Source organism: Tamandua tetradactyla, chromosome 9 (assembly GCF_023851605.1).
Source record: "Tamandua tetradactyla isolate mTamTet1 chromosome 9, mTamTet1.pri, whole genome shotgun sequence".
Classification (NCBI taxonomy): Eukaryota; Metazoa; Chordata; class Mammalia; order Pilosa; family Myrmecophagidae; genus Tamandua; species Tamandua tetradactyla.
The window spans coordinates 18505673-18524710 of record NC_135335.1 but is presented as its reverse complement, the minus strand read 5'-3'; the positions used below and the strand labels follow the sequence as shown (position 1 = coordinate 18524710).

General features: G+C 37.0%; 2 protein-coding genes across 3 annotated transcripts in view; one reads left to right on the top strand and one right to left on the bottom strand.

Annotated features, from left to right (window-relative positions):
• The window catches only part of LOC143646813 (uncharacterized), an 87926-nt gene that overhangs the window by 22462 nt on the left and 46426 nt on the right, over window positions 1–19038 (bottom strand). The window lies entirely within an intron of this gene.
• On the top strand, window positions 80–18713 carry LOC143646811 (glycine N-acyltransferase-like). Its single transcript, XM_077116179.1, has 5 exons — window positions 80–355; window positions 5749–5856; window positions 12643–12769; window positions 14572–14743; window positions 15197–18713. The coding sequence occupies exons 1-5, from the start codon at window positions 278–280 to the stop codon at window positions 15597–15599; spliced, it is 888 nt and encodes a 295-aa protein (XP_076972294.1). The 5' UTR covers window positions 80–277; the 3' UTR covers window positions 15600–18713.

Here is a 19038-nt window from a genome sequence, read left to right as displayed (position 1 = left end):
AATTGGCAGAGCCAATGGGAACAAAAGCAGACTGGCCTTTGAGAGGGAGGAGAGAAGAGGGCACACGGCCAATCTCTCAAATTTGCAAAACAAGCTTCCTGAACACGGAGTTCAAAGGTGAAGACCTGAATTCCAGTAGAGCTGACATTCAGAACTTTTTTCAGCTTAGTATAAGTTCCCATTATAGCCTCAGCTCAGCAATTCCTGGAGAAGATATACCAAAATTTTCTGTTAAGTCTTGCTGAACTGATTGCATCTAGGCAAAGTATCCTCCACAATGTTCCCATTGCAAGGTGCAAGGATGCTGCAGATGCTGGAGAACTCCTTGAGGAAATGCCTTCCTGAATCCTTAAAGGTGAGAATGGAAAATACTGATGGAAATAAGGAATAGCAACTTCCTGTGTAAAAGGAGGAAAAGAGTCTAATATTTCTTGAGAATCTTTTCTGTCCCAGGTACTGTTTCATGTTTTCTCTCATGTAATTTGCATTATCTCTCTGTAAGATATTTGCAGAATATGGGGAAAATGAATATCATTGAGTGATTTGCCCAGAATTCCACAAATATTAAACTGCAATGCTCTGCTGTGGATAGGGGCATGGTTGGGACAGAACACTGTGTTTTGCAATGTGCTGACTCAAAAACAATTCCCCGTGTCTTTGTGAGAAATATTTCATAATGAACTTCGAAGTTTGCCCAGAGCTCAAAGTTGCCTGAGGGTACATATTAATGTTTAACTTATTTCACCTAAAAGAACACTTTCCTGGTAAGAGGTTAACCGTCATGAGCCTTCTAGAAACATGGTGACGGGTCAAATTCTATTTCATCAAATTTCAAAAGGATTGTGCTTTGTAAATATGTCACTTAAAGACACTTAGAAATGATTATAAAATAGTTCTCTTCATTGCACTTACGTGAATTGCAAAGGGACTCAATTCATGCACAGGTGGTATATGTGTGTGTGTGTGGAGTGTTTGTGTGTGTTATTACTCAGGGGATGACCAGCTTATTTGAAGCTTCTGCTTCAGCTATTGAAAATAGATGACTTTCCCCAACCAAATACCCGGCTCCAATACCAACCATCTTCAGGTCCAGGCATGGAAGCTATGAAGGAGTAGCGATGGCCAACATTTACTTGTAATATGCTGTTTCAGACACTGCTAAGTGGCTTATGTTCATTAGCTTATATAATATCAAATTCTACAAAGAAGGTACTACTACACGTTCTATGTTATAAATGATGGAGTCAAGATTTTAAAAACTTGAGTAAATTGACCAGTTGCTCATTGCTGGCTCCAGAATATAAACTCGAAACTCCATTTCAACTCTTTGACCATCTTGCTATTTCCAAAATACAAGAATCAACATCAGGACCTAGAAATTTGTAAACACTTACTGTTGGAGTGGATGGTCAACAGAAACAGATAGAAATGGCACCAACCCCAGACCAGGGGGTTGTCTTGGTCTGGACATTTCCTTTATTATAAACGTTACTGGTTTTCTTATCCTGGAGGTAGACTATGAGGTGATCTCCCAGTTTTCAGGTTTTCATATTTTTAGGGAGAATTCCTAAGGGGTTGAGTTGTGCTTAAAAGTATATAAATAGGGTGGTGTGATGGTGAGTCAGTAGCAGAATTCTCGCCTGTCCTTCCAGAAACCCGGGTTTGATTCCTGGAGCCTGCTTATGCCCCCCCCCAAAGGGTATATAAATATTCCATGTATGAGACCAGAGCTTAAAACTTTTGTTGAGCCCCCATCAACATCCTTGTCTTTCATGGTAAGTTGAGTTTCTTGGCCACATTCCCAAAGCAATTATTTCAGAAGTTGAAAAATGAGTCTTTTGTGTACATGTTTCCTTCTGTTATTCAGGTGGAGCTATGAGGGTCTAGATCCTATTGTTTTAACATCTTTATCTGACTTGAGGAGACAAACTTAATAAGAGAACAAATGTAGACATTTCTCTACTCTGGTCATACTGATGAATATATAATTGTCAGTGATCTATGATATACATTCAGCCAAATCAAACTATCTGGCTCTGAACTTAAGTATGGCCTATGATTATCTTTTTCATAGGGGAAAATGATGATGACAATAAGTCTCAATCCAATACACAATCCTTGCCCTTGGCCACTGTCTTTTGGCCTCCCTCATATAGTCTAGTCTAACACTTCCAGACATGCTAATCTTTGAGGGACATGCACACAATTAAAGGATATCTGAAAACTATAAAATTTATAATTATAAAATTAATTTATCCACTGCTGAATTATTTTGTAGCATCAGAATGTAAGCCTTATGAAGGGACAAGGATTTATGTTTTGTTCTCAAGCTATTCGAAGCTCTTAGTCCTTGGCACTTAATAGGTACTCAATAAATAGGTATTGAATGTTGAACAAAATCCATGCATGGACTTTTCTATTTCCTTATAAGTAACTTTTCTCTATTCAGTTCGAGGCATCCACTCCCACTAGAGAAGAATTAAAATTATTTCAATAATGACAACATGTAAAATAAGAGAGAACAATATTAATATTGTTTGTTTTCTAAAGTAGTTTCATCATACTGATTTCAGAAAGTATTTGCGAAAGTCAAATCTTTAAGGTCTAGATATTCATAGAGGAAAAATTCATACAAGTATAAAAACATACATACGTACATGTAAGAATTAAAGAGTCATATAGCAGCATATAAAGTTTATTGCTTAGAAAAAATATATGTCAGGAGTGACATTGTCAAGACGGTTGTATGAGATGAACCAGGACTCTGTCCTCTCACAGAAAATTTCAGCACCAAATAAGAACTGAGAGAACCATCATTCTCAAATATCAAAAAAAAAAAAAAAATGTTAAAAGTTTGCAGTGACACAGTAAATGCCGAATCATGAAAAAATGCAACTTAAAAATAGTAAGCTCTCGGGTGCACAGGTGGTTCAGTGGTAGAATCTCGCCTTCCATGAAGGAGACCCAGGTTCGCTTCCCGGACCATGCACCAAAAAAAAAAAAAAAACAACAACATTAGGCTGTCATGGCACCCTTGCTGACCTCCCCCTATCCTTGTGCCACTTTGGTATGATCCTGGCCGAGGTTCCCAGTTCTGAGTTCTGGTTTTAGAGGAATCAGAGTAACCCTCCTATGCATACCTAAGTGCACATGTTTTTGTAACACTGTCCAGAGGAGGCCTGAAGGACGGACCCAGCACACTCATCACAGACCACAGTCTAAGAACTTGCCTGTAAGTAGAAATAACTCCTAGAACCTTTGTATAAAATGCTGTAAGAAAATAGGAAAATTATTTTCCTAGCTGCCTAGGACAAAAGATTGCTGGCTATGGGATATACAGTGTAGCACCTAGAATCTTAAGGAAACACTATTTTGATTTTTGAGAAAGGGGACACTGAGATCCATGCAAAAAGGGAAATTCTTAGGGCCATGTGTGTGCACAAGACAAGAGACATGCACAGAAAACAACTGGGGAGGACATTACATGTTTGCTCAGGTTGTTCTCTAAATTCGTTTTTAGGCTGGCAAGATAGAATAAATTATGTACTGCAACAAAGACGTGTTCTTAATCTCCATCCATATTACTGTGGGCATGAACCCATTTGTGAATAGGACCTTTTGAAAATATTGTTTTTCGTCTAGGTGTGGCCCAACTGAATCAAGGTAGGTCTTAATCTATTTTAATGGAGGCTTTATAAGAAAAAGAAATTTGGACACAGTCAGTCAAAGAGGTGTCAGATGTTGGATGGAAGTCAACAGAAAATGCAAGAGCGGACACAAGAGACAGAAAGAGAACATTGTGTGATGGGAGGCAGACGTGCTAGTGAAGGATCCCAAAGATTGTGGCTAAGCCAGCAGAAGGATGTTCGAGTGGGGAGGTAGCATGGCCTTCCTGACACCTCCGTTTTGGACTTCTAGTCTCTGAAACCCTGAGACAATAAAACTTTGTTGTTTAAGTCAACCCATGGTGTGGTATTTATCATTACAGTGTAAATAAATTACAGGCCCCAAATGCAAATGGGCAAAAAGGTAGCCTCTGCATTTTGCCCATAACAGAATGGAGTTTCCATATAACGCTTCCATTCATGGCAGGAAATATAATAAATTCAGCGAATCTAGAGAGGTGTTTCCTTCTCTTTCTCCAAGGTCTAATATCAATACTTCATATGGGATGAGTGGTGGCACACGTGATGGATATAAGTGTAAAAATAAGTTATCATCTATCCATGGCAGCACCCCTTAAAGTGTAGGTCATTTAGCTTAGGCACTAATCATTGGTATATTTCCATGCTGGCATCTGCTGCTGCCTCACGTTCACAATTGTCATGAGGTCCACAATGGAATCAATTGCTGCATTCCCCAACTTCAAAACCTCAAGGATACCCATATGGATGGGTCTCTTCCTTTATTCCTCCCTCTCTCTCTCCCTCTCTCCTCTCTCCCCTAACATGTTATTGCTCATGAGGAAAGAGGGTCTTAAACTGATACCTTAAATATTAAACAATCAGTCGAACCTGGTGGGAGTGGGAATCCAAGCCTTTACCTAGTACATGGCACCTCAAAGCCCTTTCTCATGAGGTTAGCCTGCAGTCTCTGCTGTTGGTGGGAGATTAATTATCTTTCCAGAGTGTAATGTGGGAGTAGATATTAAAAAGTTTTAAATGAGTTTATACCCTTTGGAAGAGTAATTGCCCTTCTAGATTTTCTAAATAAATCGCAGGTGCCTATGCAATTAGGTTTGCAATAGATATCAAAGCAATTAGATATCGCTTTGATATCTATTGTCAAAGCGAAAAGTTGGAAATCACTGAAATGGTCATCAATGTGGCCTTAGTTTGTTGTGGATGCTACGACAATTACCACACGATGGGTTGATTAAAATAATGGGAAGTTGCTGCCGCATGGGTTTGGAGGATAGAAATCCAAAAACCAAGGTATCAACAGCTTTTTTCCTGACAGCAGCATTCTGATGCTGGATTGCAATAATCTCTAGGGTTCCTTGGCTTGTCTCTGTCACATTGCTTCTTCTGCCTTGTACTTCTCTGGATCAGTTGTCTATGCCTCTAGCTAGATTTAGCCATATAAATTAAGACCCAGTCTGATTCAATTTCGTCCATCTAAATAGGATCTTCAAATACTCTATTCACAAATAAATCCTCACCTTAAATAATAAGAACTCATCTTCAAAGGTCCAATTAAAATATGGGTACACATACTCTGGAATGCAGACTAAGACCTGAACATGTCTTTTGAGGGCTGTGACTCAATTTCAAACATTAGGCCAATGAAAAAATCACATGTACATGGTAAAATCCTATGCAGGCATTAGAAAATTAGTGAAGTTATCAACATAGAAATAGGCCCTCATTGTATTCAGGGGGAGTAAATCAAATTTAAAAATAGTATGTATCCGGGATTTTTATGTTTGTAAAATTGTGTGTCTCTGTGTGTATGAATAAGAGAATATCTAGGAAAGGTAATATTAAATACTGCAAGAAAGAGTGGTGCTTTTTACATTGTTAATTGTGTTATATATTCTGGTATATACATGTATGATTTTATACTTTGCTATAAACAAAACTTTTTCGATTTATGGCAAAAATATTATATGAAGTTTGTTTGATCTAAATACTTTTTTGGAAATAAAATTTGTGTTTTCATAGAAATAAGCCTTATCATGATCAAACAAAAGACACGTGGCTGTCACTTCCTGATAAGCCAAACTTCCTGTTTCTTGGCATGTTACAGGTTTATGGGACCATCTTCCACATAAACCAAGGAAACCCATTCAGTTTAAAGGTGCTGGTGGACAACTGGCCTGATTTTAACACAGTCGTCGTCCGACCTCAGGAGCAGGTAAGATGTCAGTGGGTAAATGATGATGCTTTTATGCTCATATTTGCTGTGTGCCCTGCAGTGTGGTAGAGACTGAGGAATCAAAAATGAATCATGGGGGTGATGAATAAGTCCCTGTTTTCAAAAAGCTCATGGCCTGGAGGAGATGATAGATAAACAATGCATAATCTGGTGCGAAGTATGCAAAAACAGAAGATTTACAAGATACAAAAATAGCTCAAGCATAATCTGATTAAAATTATCTGGTTGCCCAAGACAGCAGTATCAATGCACCAAGGTTCTATACCCCGATAGAATCTGTGAACAACTAGCAAAATTGGCATCACCATCTTCCTCTATACTAAAGAAAAGATAGAATATTGCAGTTACAGGGCAAGCACTGCAACAAACAAACAAAAAAAAAATGCAGCTTAAAATCATTAGAAGAATTGGTATGCCCTGTTCCTCTTACTTCAGCTTTCCCCTGCAGTGTGTATAGCTGGCCTCTGCTTTTATCGTGGGACGCCTATAAATAGTGGTCAGTGTATCAGGTGGAAACCTGAAGGACCAAACCAGGTCATTCACCTCTGGCTTACCTTCCTAGAACTTGCCATACAGGCAGAAGTATCTTGAAGACACCTTACATAGGTAAAGAGGCAAATCCTGAAAACTAAAGGATTGCTAGCCTCAACACATGGAGTTGCTAGCATCAACACCTGGAAAAGGAGAGAAATCTATTTCACAGAGATTTCAGGGCATGTAGATACCTGTAAAAGGGAATTCCTGAAATCAAGAGTTCATGCCCAGACCAGGAAGCACATTCAGAATAGATTTCACCTTGATCTGAAGGCTGAACACTGAAAAACACAAGCCAACAATATGCCAGTTTTCAAAGACTATGAAAATCCTCTGGATTATTTTATTTGTTAGCTACTTGCACTAAAAAAAAAACTCTGTCACATGACTGACTTGAAATTTAGTCCCAGACAGATCAGGGACCAAATTCTAGAGTGACTATATTAATATATTAAAATGTACAGTGTGCAACCAAAGACTACAAAATAAACAAAGAAGCAGAAAATGATGGTATATGCAAAGGAACCAGACAAAATTTTGAAAGCCAACAATAGAGACAAGACTTAGAATGTATCAGAAAAGAGGTTTAGAAGTAATCTTCAATATGCTCAAGAAGATAAAAAGAAATACAGAGAAAGAACTAAGGTATGAGGGAAATGTTGAATGAAAAAAAATAAGAGAATATAAATAAATAGAGATAAATTATACAAAGAAACCAAACAGAAATACTGCAATTGAAAAACACAATATTCAAAATAAGCAATTCCCAGGAGGATTTCAACAGCATATTGGAGCTGACAGAAGAAAGAATTAGTGAATTCTAAGATAAAATAATTGAAATGATTCAGGCTAAGGATCAGAAAGAAAAGAAAATGAAGAAAAGTGTATAAAGCCTGAGACCTGTGAGACACCATTAAGTATTTAGATATACATCTTATGGGAGACCCAGAAAAATATGACAGAAAGTAAGAAAGAAGCTGTAGGAAAGAATATTCCAATAAATAATGCCAGAGCGGTTGCCAAACTTAATGAAAGACATAAATATACACATTCAAGATTCCTAGAAAATCTCAAACATGATAAACTCAAAGAGAACCATGCTCCAACAGATTGTGGTTCAACAGTGAAATGCCAAGTACAAGGAGCGTGCTCTGAAAGCTATGAGAAAAACCAGTATGTCATGAATAAGGTAGCTCCAAAAGAATTGTGTCAGTGTCTTAGAAGAAACCATGGAGGCAGGGGAGTGAAATATTTCAAGTGCTGAAAGAAAATAATTGGCAACCAATGATTTTATATTTCAGAAGACACTTTAAAAAATAAGACAGAGATTAAGACATGTCCAGACAAACAAAAGCTGAGAAATTTGTCACTACTAGATTGCCCTATAAGCAATGATAAAGGAAGGTCTTCAAGCTGAAAGGAAAAGACATGAGACAGTGGTTTGAAGTGGCATAAAGATATAAAGGTCTCTGGTAAAGGTAATAATCTTACGGGTACCTATAAATACCAGTAGTATTGTTGTATGGTATTTTGATGTATGATTCCACTTTTTACTTCTTTGGGGTCCTAAAATGCAAAATAGAAAAAGTAGTGACAAATACATGTTTTTGTACACACAACGTATAAAGACATAATTTGAGACAAGTGCAACAAAAGGGAAGGGAATAGAATGGAACAGGAATATAGCTTGTGTGTAGGAACACAGTTAAGTTGGTATCAAATCTAACATGATTGTCATAAATTTATGACGTTAAATTCAAGCCCCATAGTAACCGCAAAGAAAACTGAAAAATACAAAGGGAAGAAAATGAGAATACTCAAAATGTTTCACAACAAAGAATCCAGTAAGTATGAAAGTAGGCAATAATAGAACTGAAGAACAAAAATGGTTTTTTTTTTGTGGCAAAATAGAAAACACAAGAGAAATTAGGAAATATTTTGACAGTACAACATACCAAAATATATGGTTTGCGGTTAAAGCCATGCTGAGAGGGAAATGTATATCTCTAGGTGTTTACATTAAAAAAGAAGAAAGATCTCATTTCAGAGACAGAAACAACTGGAGGATCTAAAAAACAGGGTCAAAGTATACCTAACACAAGCACAAGGATGGAACTATAAATATTAGAAAGGAGAAAAATGAAATTGATAATTAAAAATAAACAATAAGGCTAATCAACAAAACCAAAACTTGGTCCTTTGAAAAGATCAATAAAATTGACAAACCATTAGCTAGGTTGAGAAAGAAAAAAAGAGAGAGGATACAAAAAACTAAAATCAGAAACGAAAAGGATTTTAAGAGTATATTATTGACAAATGTACACCAACAAATTAGAAACCATAGATAAAATGAAAAAAGTCTTAGAAACACCCAAACTACCAATCCTGACTCAAGAGGAGATAGAATATATAAGCAGACTAATAACAAGTAAAGTGATAGAATCAGTAATCAAAAACCTGACAACAAAGAAAAGCCCAGGAACAGATGGCTGCACTGGTGAATTTTGCAAAACATTCCAATAAGAATTAACACCAATCGAGCTAGAAACTCTTATTAAAGATGAAAAGGTTGTGTAACACTTCCAAACTCGTTCAAGGAGAACATCACCCTTATACCAAAACCAGGTAAAGATATGACGAGAAAAGAAAATTACATACCAAATCTCTAAAGAATATGGCTGCAGAATCCTAAACAAAATTTTAGCAAGCCAAATGGAACACAGATTAAGAAAATTATACACCATGATCAAATGTGTCCCAGGAATGCAAAAATGGTTCGACATATGAAAATCAAATAATGTAGTACACTGCAGAAATAGAAAAAAAAATGAGCATCCCAGTTGGTGCAGATTAAACATTTACGAAATACAGCACCTTTTCTTGATAAAAATCCTCATTAAACAAGGAATAGAAGGAAATATCAGTGTATATATGAAATACCAACCACTAAAAAAATACTCAATAGTGAAAGACTGAAAGCTAAGAGTAAAACGAGATAAGGACTAGCACCAATCTTATTCAACATTTTCCTGGAAGTTCTAGCCAGAGCAATTAGGCAAGAAAAAGAAAAAACCCATCCAAATTGGAAAGGAAGAAGTCAAATTTTCTCTCTTTGCAGATGACATGAGTGTATACATAGAAAATCCTGAGAATCAACAAGAAAGCTACTAGTGCTAATAAATGGATTAAACAAAGTTGCAGAGTACAAGAGCAACACTCAAAATTCAGTGGTGTTTCCATTCACTGGTCATGAACAATCTGAAGGGGAAATCAAGGGAAAAAATCCATTTGCAATAAGAAGCAATAGAATCAACTGTTTATGGGTAAATTTAACCAAGAATGTTAAGGACTTGAACACAGAAAAATGCATAGCATTTGCTGAAAGAAATTAAAGATGACCTGAATAAATAAGTAACTCTGTGTTTATGGATTGAAGACTAAATACAGTTGTGATGTCAATTCTACCTAGAGTGATTTACATAATCATTGTAATTCCAATAAAATATCACTAGTCTTCTTTGCAGAAATGGAAAAGCCAATCACCAAACCCATATGGAAGGATGGGGGCCCCAAACAGCCAAGCCCTCTTGATAAGTAGGAGGACTCATATATCCTGATTTTAAAACTTACACAAAGAAAAGCACAGTAATCAAAATAGCATGGTATGACACATAGTCAGACATAGAGAATAATGGAATCAAACTGGGTATTCAGAAATGAACCGTCATCTCTGGCCAACTGATATTTGACAAGGATGCCAAGTCCAATTAATGGAGAAAGAATAGTCTCTTCAACAAATGCTGCTAGAAATACTGGATACTGTAGGCAAGAGAATGAAGGTGGGTCCCTCCATTATGCCATATACAGGAATCCACTCAAAATGGAGCAAAGACCTAAATATAAAAACCAAAACTACAAAGTTCCTAGAAAAAAACATAGAGGAACAACTTCTCTAAAAGCTGTGTGTGAGGCAATGATTTCTTAGACTTAATACCAAAACCACAAGCAGCAAAGAAAAACAGACAATTTTGACTTCTGAAAAATTTAAAATTTGTTATCAAATAACTGTATCAAGAAAGTAAAAAGACAAACTACAGAAGGCAGAAAACTGTTGGAAACCATATGTCTCATAGGGTTTAAGATTAAGTATGAAGAACGTTTCCAAGTCACCAACAAACAACTTAAGAAATGGCCAAAAGACTTGAATAGATATTACTACACAAAAGACATGCAAATGACCAAGAAGCAGGTGAAAAGATGCTCAACGTCATGGGCCATTAAGGAAAATGTAATATGTTTGGAGAGGATGTAGAGAAATAAGAACTCTCATACATTGTTGGTGGGAATATAAAATGATTCTTCCCTTCTGGAAAACAATTTAACAGTTCCTCAGAAAGTTAAATATAGAATTACCCTATGACTCAACCATCCGCTTCTAGGAATATGCCCCAAATAATTGAAAGCAGGAACTCGAACTGATATTTGCATACTGATGCTCATAGAGGTATTATTCACAATTGCCCAGAGCTGAAAGCAATCTAAATGTCCATCAAGAGATGAATGGGGGGCGGGCCGCGGTGGCTCAGCGGGCAAAGTGCTTGCCTGCTATGCCGGAGGACCTCGGTTCGATTCCCGGCCCCAGCCCATGTAACAAAAACGGAGAAACAGAATACAATAAAACAAGAAAATGTTTAAAAATGTTTCCCTTTCTTCCTTCCTTCCTTCCTTCTATCCTTCCTTCCTTCTCTCTGTCTTTAAAAAAAAAAAAAAAAAAAAAAAAAAAAAAAAAAAAAAAGAGATGAATGGATAAAAAATGTTATATAGAAATATAATGGAATATTTGGCTCTAAACATGAATGCAGTTTTGATGAATGCAGCCATGTGGATGAACTCTGTACTATCTTACGATTTTACTGTAAACTTACAACTGCTCTCATAAAAATACATACATCATACATTCATTCTAGATGTGGTAGAGATTATGGGAGATGCTGATAGAAATTTACAGGGAAGTCTTCCATCTGAAATTATTTTTAAGATAAATTTATTTTTGTCAAAATGATAAGAATGAGGGCGGGCCATAGTGGCTCAGCAGGCAGAGTTCTCACCTGCCATGCCAGAGACCCAGGTTCGATTCCTGGTGCCTGCCCATGTTTAAAAAAAAAAAAAATGACAAGGAAGAAAGGGCATTCTCGCCAAACAATATATCAAGGCCAAAGATGTGGAAGTATGAATCAGCTCAGTGAGTTAGAGTGACCATAATGAACAACATCATTATGCTAGAATTTCTGTGCATATTTTAGATAATGTCCTTAAAAAATATTCAAGCTAAATATATAAGATAATACCTTTCAAGACACAATTCACATTATTGCTTTAAAACATTCAGTGAAACAAATTAGAAAAACACAAATATCATACAAATTCAACTGAATGTTAAGTGACTAAATTAAACAATATTTACTATAAGACATTTTTGTTAATGATAAAAACTGAAAATGAAATCAAATGATGTATTTTTATGTTTTAAATGTGATCAGTGTTATTGCTGACAATTGCGCATTTTGTACAACATTTTCCATGTTTTAAAATAACTTTGCTGATTCTGTCCTAATTGGGGTAATATTTTCTTCTGCCTCTTTTCCTCCAAATAATCTATTAATCAATAATTTGAGGGGAGGTTTCTGAGTAAGTGATTTGTTTATTTTTCTGGAATTACAATTTAAATATTTTAATGTTTAAATGAAGTATTTTTAATTTGGGTCTTCTTTTACCTTGATTTCATTATGTATAGAAGGAAATTTTAGTCCAGTTATCTGTACAGAATTTAATCCCATCATGTTCATGGTTTATATGTTCTGCAATTATTTGAATTGTAGCAAAATTTGTTCAGGTAGTAAAATTTTCCCTTGTAAATTGCTTTTATTTTCTTCTTGCTAAGATTATGGGACAGTAGTCAAAAGATTCCTAAATGTTTCTTCATTTGACTTGAAATTTTAATGCAATATATGGCTAGAAAATAGTATCGTTTTGCAGTTTTCCAATGTAAATTGAACTCTTGAATCTCTGATCTTGATCTCTGATTCAAATGATTTAGAAATAATGATATATACTAATAAAAATACCAATATTTTAGTACTTAAAAATATCACAGTATAATATAATCCTAAAAATCAGCATTGCCATCATGAAATATAAGGAATTTTATTTCCCCTTTCCTAATGCAATTAGGAGATGACAGATGACCTTGATCATTACACCAATACTTACCAAATCTACTCCAAGGACCCCAAGAACTGTCAGAAATTGCTTGGATCATCAGATGTCATCAATTGGAAACAACATTTGCAGATCCAAAGTAAGAAGAGTGGGCTACGTGCTGTGTCCTGAGACGGACCTGTTCTTCCATCCCCCTAATACCTATACCTCCTTCCTCCAAGCTCCAGACACTGAGCCTTCTGTCCATTATATGTCTGTTTTCTGACTCACCTGCAACTATATCTACAAATGAAAAAAAACCTCAGTGCCTGAAAGAAAGGATTTCATACAGGGAACTATAATAAAATTTCTTGGTAGCCAATAAGTTAACGATACGTTTTGTAGACATATACAGGATCCCTTAAGATGACTCTGTATAGAAGCAGAGCTTCCCTTTGGGGCTTTCCAGTTCTGGAATAAGAAAGAGAACTTATTCTGCATAGAGTACCTTCCAGGTCACACACGGATAATTGTAGTTCTGTGCATGACCTCCGGGGTCAGACTAACTAGTACAGTGACTTTGTTTTGCCTAATATTGCGTGTTACATGATCGTGGCCAACTGACTTATCCTTTCTGAGACTCATGTTCTTCATCCATAAAAATGAGACTAGTAGTAATATCTAAAACTCTGAAAAGATTAAATGAAATCCTGAATGGAAATAGCTTATCACAATACCTGAATGTATCAGTTAGTGTTTGCTGCATAGTAAACCAGAAGTTAAAACGATAAACATCTATTAGCTCATAATTCTGTGAATCAGCAGGTAGTGTTGGGCTTTGCAAGACAAGTTCTTTTGACGGCTTTGCCTCAGTTTACTCATGCAGCTGCAGTCGGCTGGCAGGTGGACTACGGAGGTTGTCTGTTCCATAATGACCTCACTCATGTGTATGAACGATGTTCTCACTGACAGTGAATGCTGTTGGCTGTGGAGGATGTTAGGGCGACAGGCTAGCCTAGGCCTATCCAAATGGCAGCGAACTAGAAAGAGAGGGCAAGCACCAGTGTGCAAGCACCGTTAAACCTCTCCTTGTATCATATTTGCTCTTGTTTCATGGATAGACGCCAAGACACCTGGCCAAGGTTACATTCATGGTAGGATGGGACCATCCCAAGGGTCTTAGTTGACCAACACTGCGATGACAAATTGCACAAAACTGTTTTTTTTTAAACAGTAGGAATTTATTGGCGTACAATTTCGATGTTAAAAGTCCCAAATCAAGGTATCAGCAAGCCATGCCTTCTCTTTGAAATTTAGCATTCCCTTGGTGGTTTGTCGGCAATCAATCTATTTGTTCATGACATGATCATCTGTTTCCTTGGCCTCTCCCTGCAGCTTTCTACTTCCCTGTCCAATTTCCTTTGCTTATATGGACTTCAGCCATATTGGATTAAGCATTACCTTCATTCAGTTTGGCTACATATTAAGTGATAACATAACCAAAGATCCTATTTACAAGTGGATCCACTCCCATAGGACTGGAGGTTACATGGTTTAATCCCCAAAGCTAGGAATGGATATAAGGAGGTGTGAGCCATTACCGTAACAATTTGCCATTCCTGGATCATATTCAGTGGTCATAAATGGTGGCTACCATATTTTATGACTCATGTTCTTGATTCTCATAATTGCTTGGTATGTAATCTGGAAAACTTGGTCCTGGTGTTGATATTGCTACCAAGGCTGTGGGCATTGCAGAATCAATCCCTGGCATGTTTTCCTTTATGTAAAATAGGAGAAATGCACAAATCCCACTACATGACTTTGGCCTCACAGCAGTGCTACTGCAAGCCTGGAACTGAGGTTTTCTGACTCTGAATCCCAGACCCTTTTTACTCCCATAGAGAGCTACTCCATAGGATACACTTAAACTATTTCTGCTCTCATTTTAATCCCATCTAGGTTCACAAACCACCCTGAATGAGGTGATACAAAATCTTGCTTTCACTAAATCCTTCAAGGTCAAGCACACACAAAGCTTTCTCTATATGACGGCTGAAACAACAAAGAAACTGGCTCCTTCCCTGTTGGATGAAAAGAATTTAAAGTCCACAAGCATTAAACCCAAAGCCATGTGAGTTTGATAAAAGCCACTCTGTACCACCTACATCTTTTCCTAATCAAATTGTCTCCTAACTTCTCTCCCTACTTTGACTCTGATCTCCCTACAACACATTTTCTCTGCAAAGCAACCAGAATAATATATTTTAACAATGTAATTTATACTATGTTCCTTACCAGCTTAAGAGACTTTGCCATTTCACTTCCCATCTTGAATAAAATCCAAACACCTCAAGGCTCTAATCAGGTGTCTGTCTAACTCTCTGATCTGACTTATCTTTCCTTCTCAGTTTCTCCAATGCAAATGGCCCTCTCTCTCTTCCTCTATCATCACAGGCTTATCCACACTCAGGGACTTTGCATATGCTATTTCCTCTGCCTACTCTGTCTCTCGAGCAAATAGAGGTAAGAACAAACTTGAGGCTCCATATTCATGGATTCTGCTTTTCTCTTGGCCCCTCCACAGCAATCATGAGACGTTTAAACTCTCATCCCTGGATGTCACCCATGCTGCCTTGGTGAACAAATTTTGGCATTTTGGTGGAAATGAGAGGAGCCAGAGATTCATTGAGCGCTGTATCCGGACCTTCCCCACCTTCTGTCTGCTGGGGCCTGAGGGGACCCCTGTGTCCTGGAACTTGATGGACCAGGCTGGAGAGGTGCGGATGGCAGGCACCTTGCCTGAGTACCGGGCACAGGGCCTTATCTCCCATGTCATCTATTCTCAGTCCCAGGCTCTGCATGAACTTGGCTTCCCCATGTATTCTCATGTAGACAAGAGCAACAAAATTATGCAAAAAATGTCTCACCGTCTGCAGCACATCCCCATGCCCTGTGACTGGAACCAGTGGAACTGTGAGCCTCTGTGAAGTTGATCCTGAGACCAGGACAGCGTCAGGCAGTCCTGAGTATGTGGTTGGAGATCTGACAGGGGATCCAGAGAGAATAAACTGTAATCACTGGTAAAGGAGAGGGAACTATTTGGGCTCTGGAGAAGCAATAATGATAGCTGAACGGAACCACAACTATCTCTGTCTTCAAATTGCTCCTGATCATTCCAGATTTCTGTGATTTTCTTTCATCAATTACATGTTGTTCTATATTTCTTCTCCTAAAATTACTAGTGCATGATGGGTAGAAACTTGCCAAGGTTGCCAGGAGGTGGTAATATTTTCTGGACACTATGGCTTCTTCTTTCTTCTATCAACTTCTTTTTTTAGTGATCAGAGGGTGAACTCTCCTCCATAGGTCTTTAGAGATTAGCCTTTCCTCTTTGATTGCTGTTTTATGGATACATTAAATACACCACACAAATGTACATGAGATATTACTGTAAATATATATATTTATAAGCATATTTATGATACAACAGGAAGTGTTATTTAGGTAAGACAAATATTAACATGCCCTTTTCCCACTCTCATTCCATGGAAAAGGATCCAATATTGTTTTTAACGCCCGAGCTTCTTAAGCCCAGTCCCCAAACAATAAAGACATTTTGTGTTTGACTGTACAAGTTTAAGCTAAGTGGTCCATGAAGGTGAGGGCATCAGGTGAGTATATGGAGAGGGGAAAATGGAGGGATCAGGATGACAGATATTTATTGAGAAGAAGTAGTGGTTATGGGGAAGGTGATTACAGCATGGTAAACTCCTGTTCTTCCTGATCTCAGCACACTATTCAGCATGCCTAAATTCTGTGCTATTTAGACAATCATCTCAAGGGAAAGTCTGCTTATTGGTCCAATATATCAGGAGGGATATTCATCTTGGTTGGCACAGGCTGGTTGCAATAGTTTCCCTTCCCAACACTACTTGAGAAACAGCTTTCAACAGCAGAGCTGGCCAGAAAAGAGAGCACTAGAAGGAAAGTGACCTCCCAGATTAGAACCTGTTCCTTTAATGGTCCAGTTTAGTCTGAGAAGTAGGGAGGAGGAGAGTTTTTGCTGTTGCTATTATTATATCATAAATCCTAAGGTTATCAATCCTACATCTCCATATGTTAATTAAGGACCCTTGGAGAACTTTCTTCTTCAGTGGATGATGCAGGGCTATCACTTCTGCTGTGGCCCAAAGCTAAGAAAAATGGCAAACAGCCAAGCATTATACCAATGCATTCAGTTTCTAAATTACATTATTCTACTTTCAAGCCATTTAAAAATTTCCATTTCTTCCTGGAATGAGCTGAGACTCAGCATCAAGGGACTGAGGAAAATCCTAGAATGAGCTGAGACTCAGCATCAAGGAATTGAGAAAACTTTCTCAACCAAAAGGGTGAAGAATGATATTAGACAAAATAAAGTGTCAGTGGCTGAGAGACTCCAAACAGAGTCGAGAGGTTATCCTGGAGCTTATTCTTACGCATTAAGTAGATATCACCTTGTTAGTCAAGATGTAATGGAGAGGCTGGAGGGAACTGCCTGAAAATGTAGAGCTGTGTTCCAGTAGCCATGTTTCTTGAAGATGTTTGCATAATGATACAACTTTCACAATGTGACTGTGTGATTGTGAAAACCTTGTGTCTGATGCTGTTTTTATCTACCATGTCAGCAGACGAGTAGAACATACGGAATAAAAATAAATAATAGGGGGAACAAATTTTAAAATAAATTTAGTTTGAAATGCTAGTGATAAATGAAAGTGAGGGTAAGGGATATGGTATGTATAATCTTTTTTTTTTCTGTTGTCATTTCTATTTCAGTTGTCCTTTGATTTCTTTTTCTGAATTGATGCAAATGTTCTAAGAAATGATGAATATGCAACTAGGTGATGATGTTGAGAATTACTGATTATATATGTAGAACGGAATGATACATTCATGTTTTTGTTTGTTCTTAATTTTTTTAATTAATAAATGAATTTGAGAAATTTCCATTTCTAACACTCATATTTAAGTAGTTTATAAATAACATTTTTTTCAATTAATAAATATAATTAAACACTTAAAACTATTTTAAGTTGTATGTGTAGATTTTATTTCTCTGTTAAGGACTTCAATTTCTAGCAATGAATGAAATATTATTAAATACTTGGTAATTATTATTATTACAATAAAACAGTATTTTAAAATTATACGTAAGTGACCCATATTAGATCCATAGATACAAACAAGTCAAAAGTTGAACAATGGAAAAAATATTTCAGGCAGGTAGTGAACAAAAGATAAATAGACTGAGTCAAACACTGTTACAAGATGATCTCATTTAGAAAAAACTTGGAAGAAAACTGGGGTCTGGATTGTAAGCTCTTATAGCAGTCACATTTAGTCCAGAGCAGGAATTGATATTTCTGGACTTTGAGAGGCTGTTATATATATATATAACCTGGTATTTAGAAATAAGAATGAAGCTAATCAGGCTGGGATTAAGGTAAACTCAGAATACAGGGGTAAGAAAGACATCATCTATGTGTTAGGGTAATTTTCTAGAAACCTACAACCTCCAGAAAACTCCTGAAACACAGAGGGACCAGCCTTTGCAGAATATCAACTAGTTCAATTCTCCTACCCCATGTTACCAACACCCCTTTCAACATGAAAAAGTTAGAATAGCCTTAGCCCAGATACCCCTAAAGAGTGGGAGAAAGATCAAAGGCGATGGTGGAGTTATACAGAGAAAGTCGGGTTTAGCAAATGAGTATGAATGCTGAATCATTATATTGATATTTCTTTTAGCCTCCAGTACCTTAGAGCAGCTAGAAGTAAAAACCTAAAATTGTGGAATTGTAACCCATACCAAACTCTGAAATTGGTTCTAAAACCAATTGTTGCGATGTGTTTTGAAATGTATCGCTTTTTTTGCATATATGTTTTACATATGCATATATGTATGTATATATATGTATGTATAAATGTATATATTTTTTCACAAAAAAGGAAAAAAGTCAATTGTGATGGTAAATGCACAGCAATGTGATGATATTGTGAACTACTGATTGTACACTTTGGATGATTACATGCTATATGAATATATAATATATATCAATAAAAAAATTTGAAAAACTGTTACAAGAGATGACAAGGATACTATACACTGATAAAAGAGTCAATTAAACAAGAATATTTAACCATAAAAATGTGTATGTACCCAGGACTTTCGAGAAGATGGGAGAATGGGATAGGCTGAGTTCATCCCTGCTCCAGAGAAAAGACCAGGAGAGCAGTTCCAGGGTGTAAGTTATCTGGGAGGGTCTTCTATACCACATAGTGAGGTCCTGGTTGAAAGAAACAGAAGATTTGAGATGCAGAGAACTGGAGACCGGCCAGCTAGTGCAAACAGCCTAGAGCGTCCATTTCCAGATGAGGCGTGGA

Bases quoted from the DNA above. Each gene is read 5' to 3' on its own strand.
- LOC143646811 (XM_077116179.1), top strand. From the start codon at position 278: ATGTTCCCATTGCAAGGTGCAAGGATGCTGCAGATGCTGGAGAACTCC. The intron at 356-5,748 runs GTGAGAATGGAA...GGCATGTTACAG, and splicing joins GCCTTCCTGAATCCTTAAAG to GTTTATGGGACCATCTTCCA. The intron at 12,770-14,571 runs GTAAGAAGAGTG...AATCCCATCTAG, and splicing joins ACAACATTTGCAGATCCAAA to GTTCACAAACCACCCTGAAT.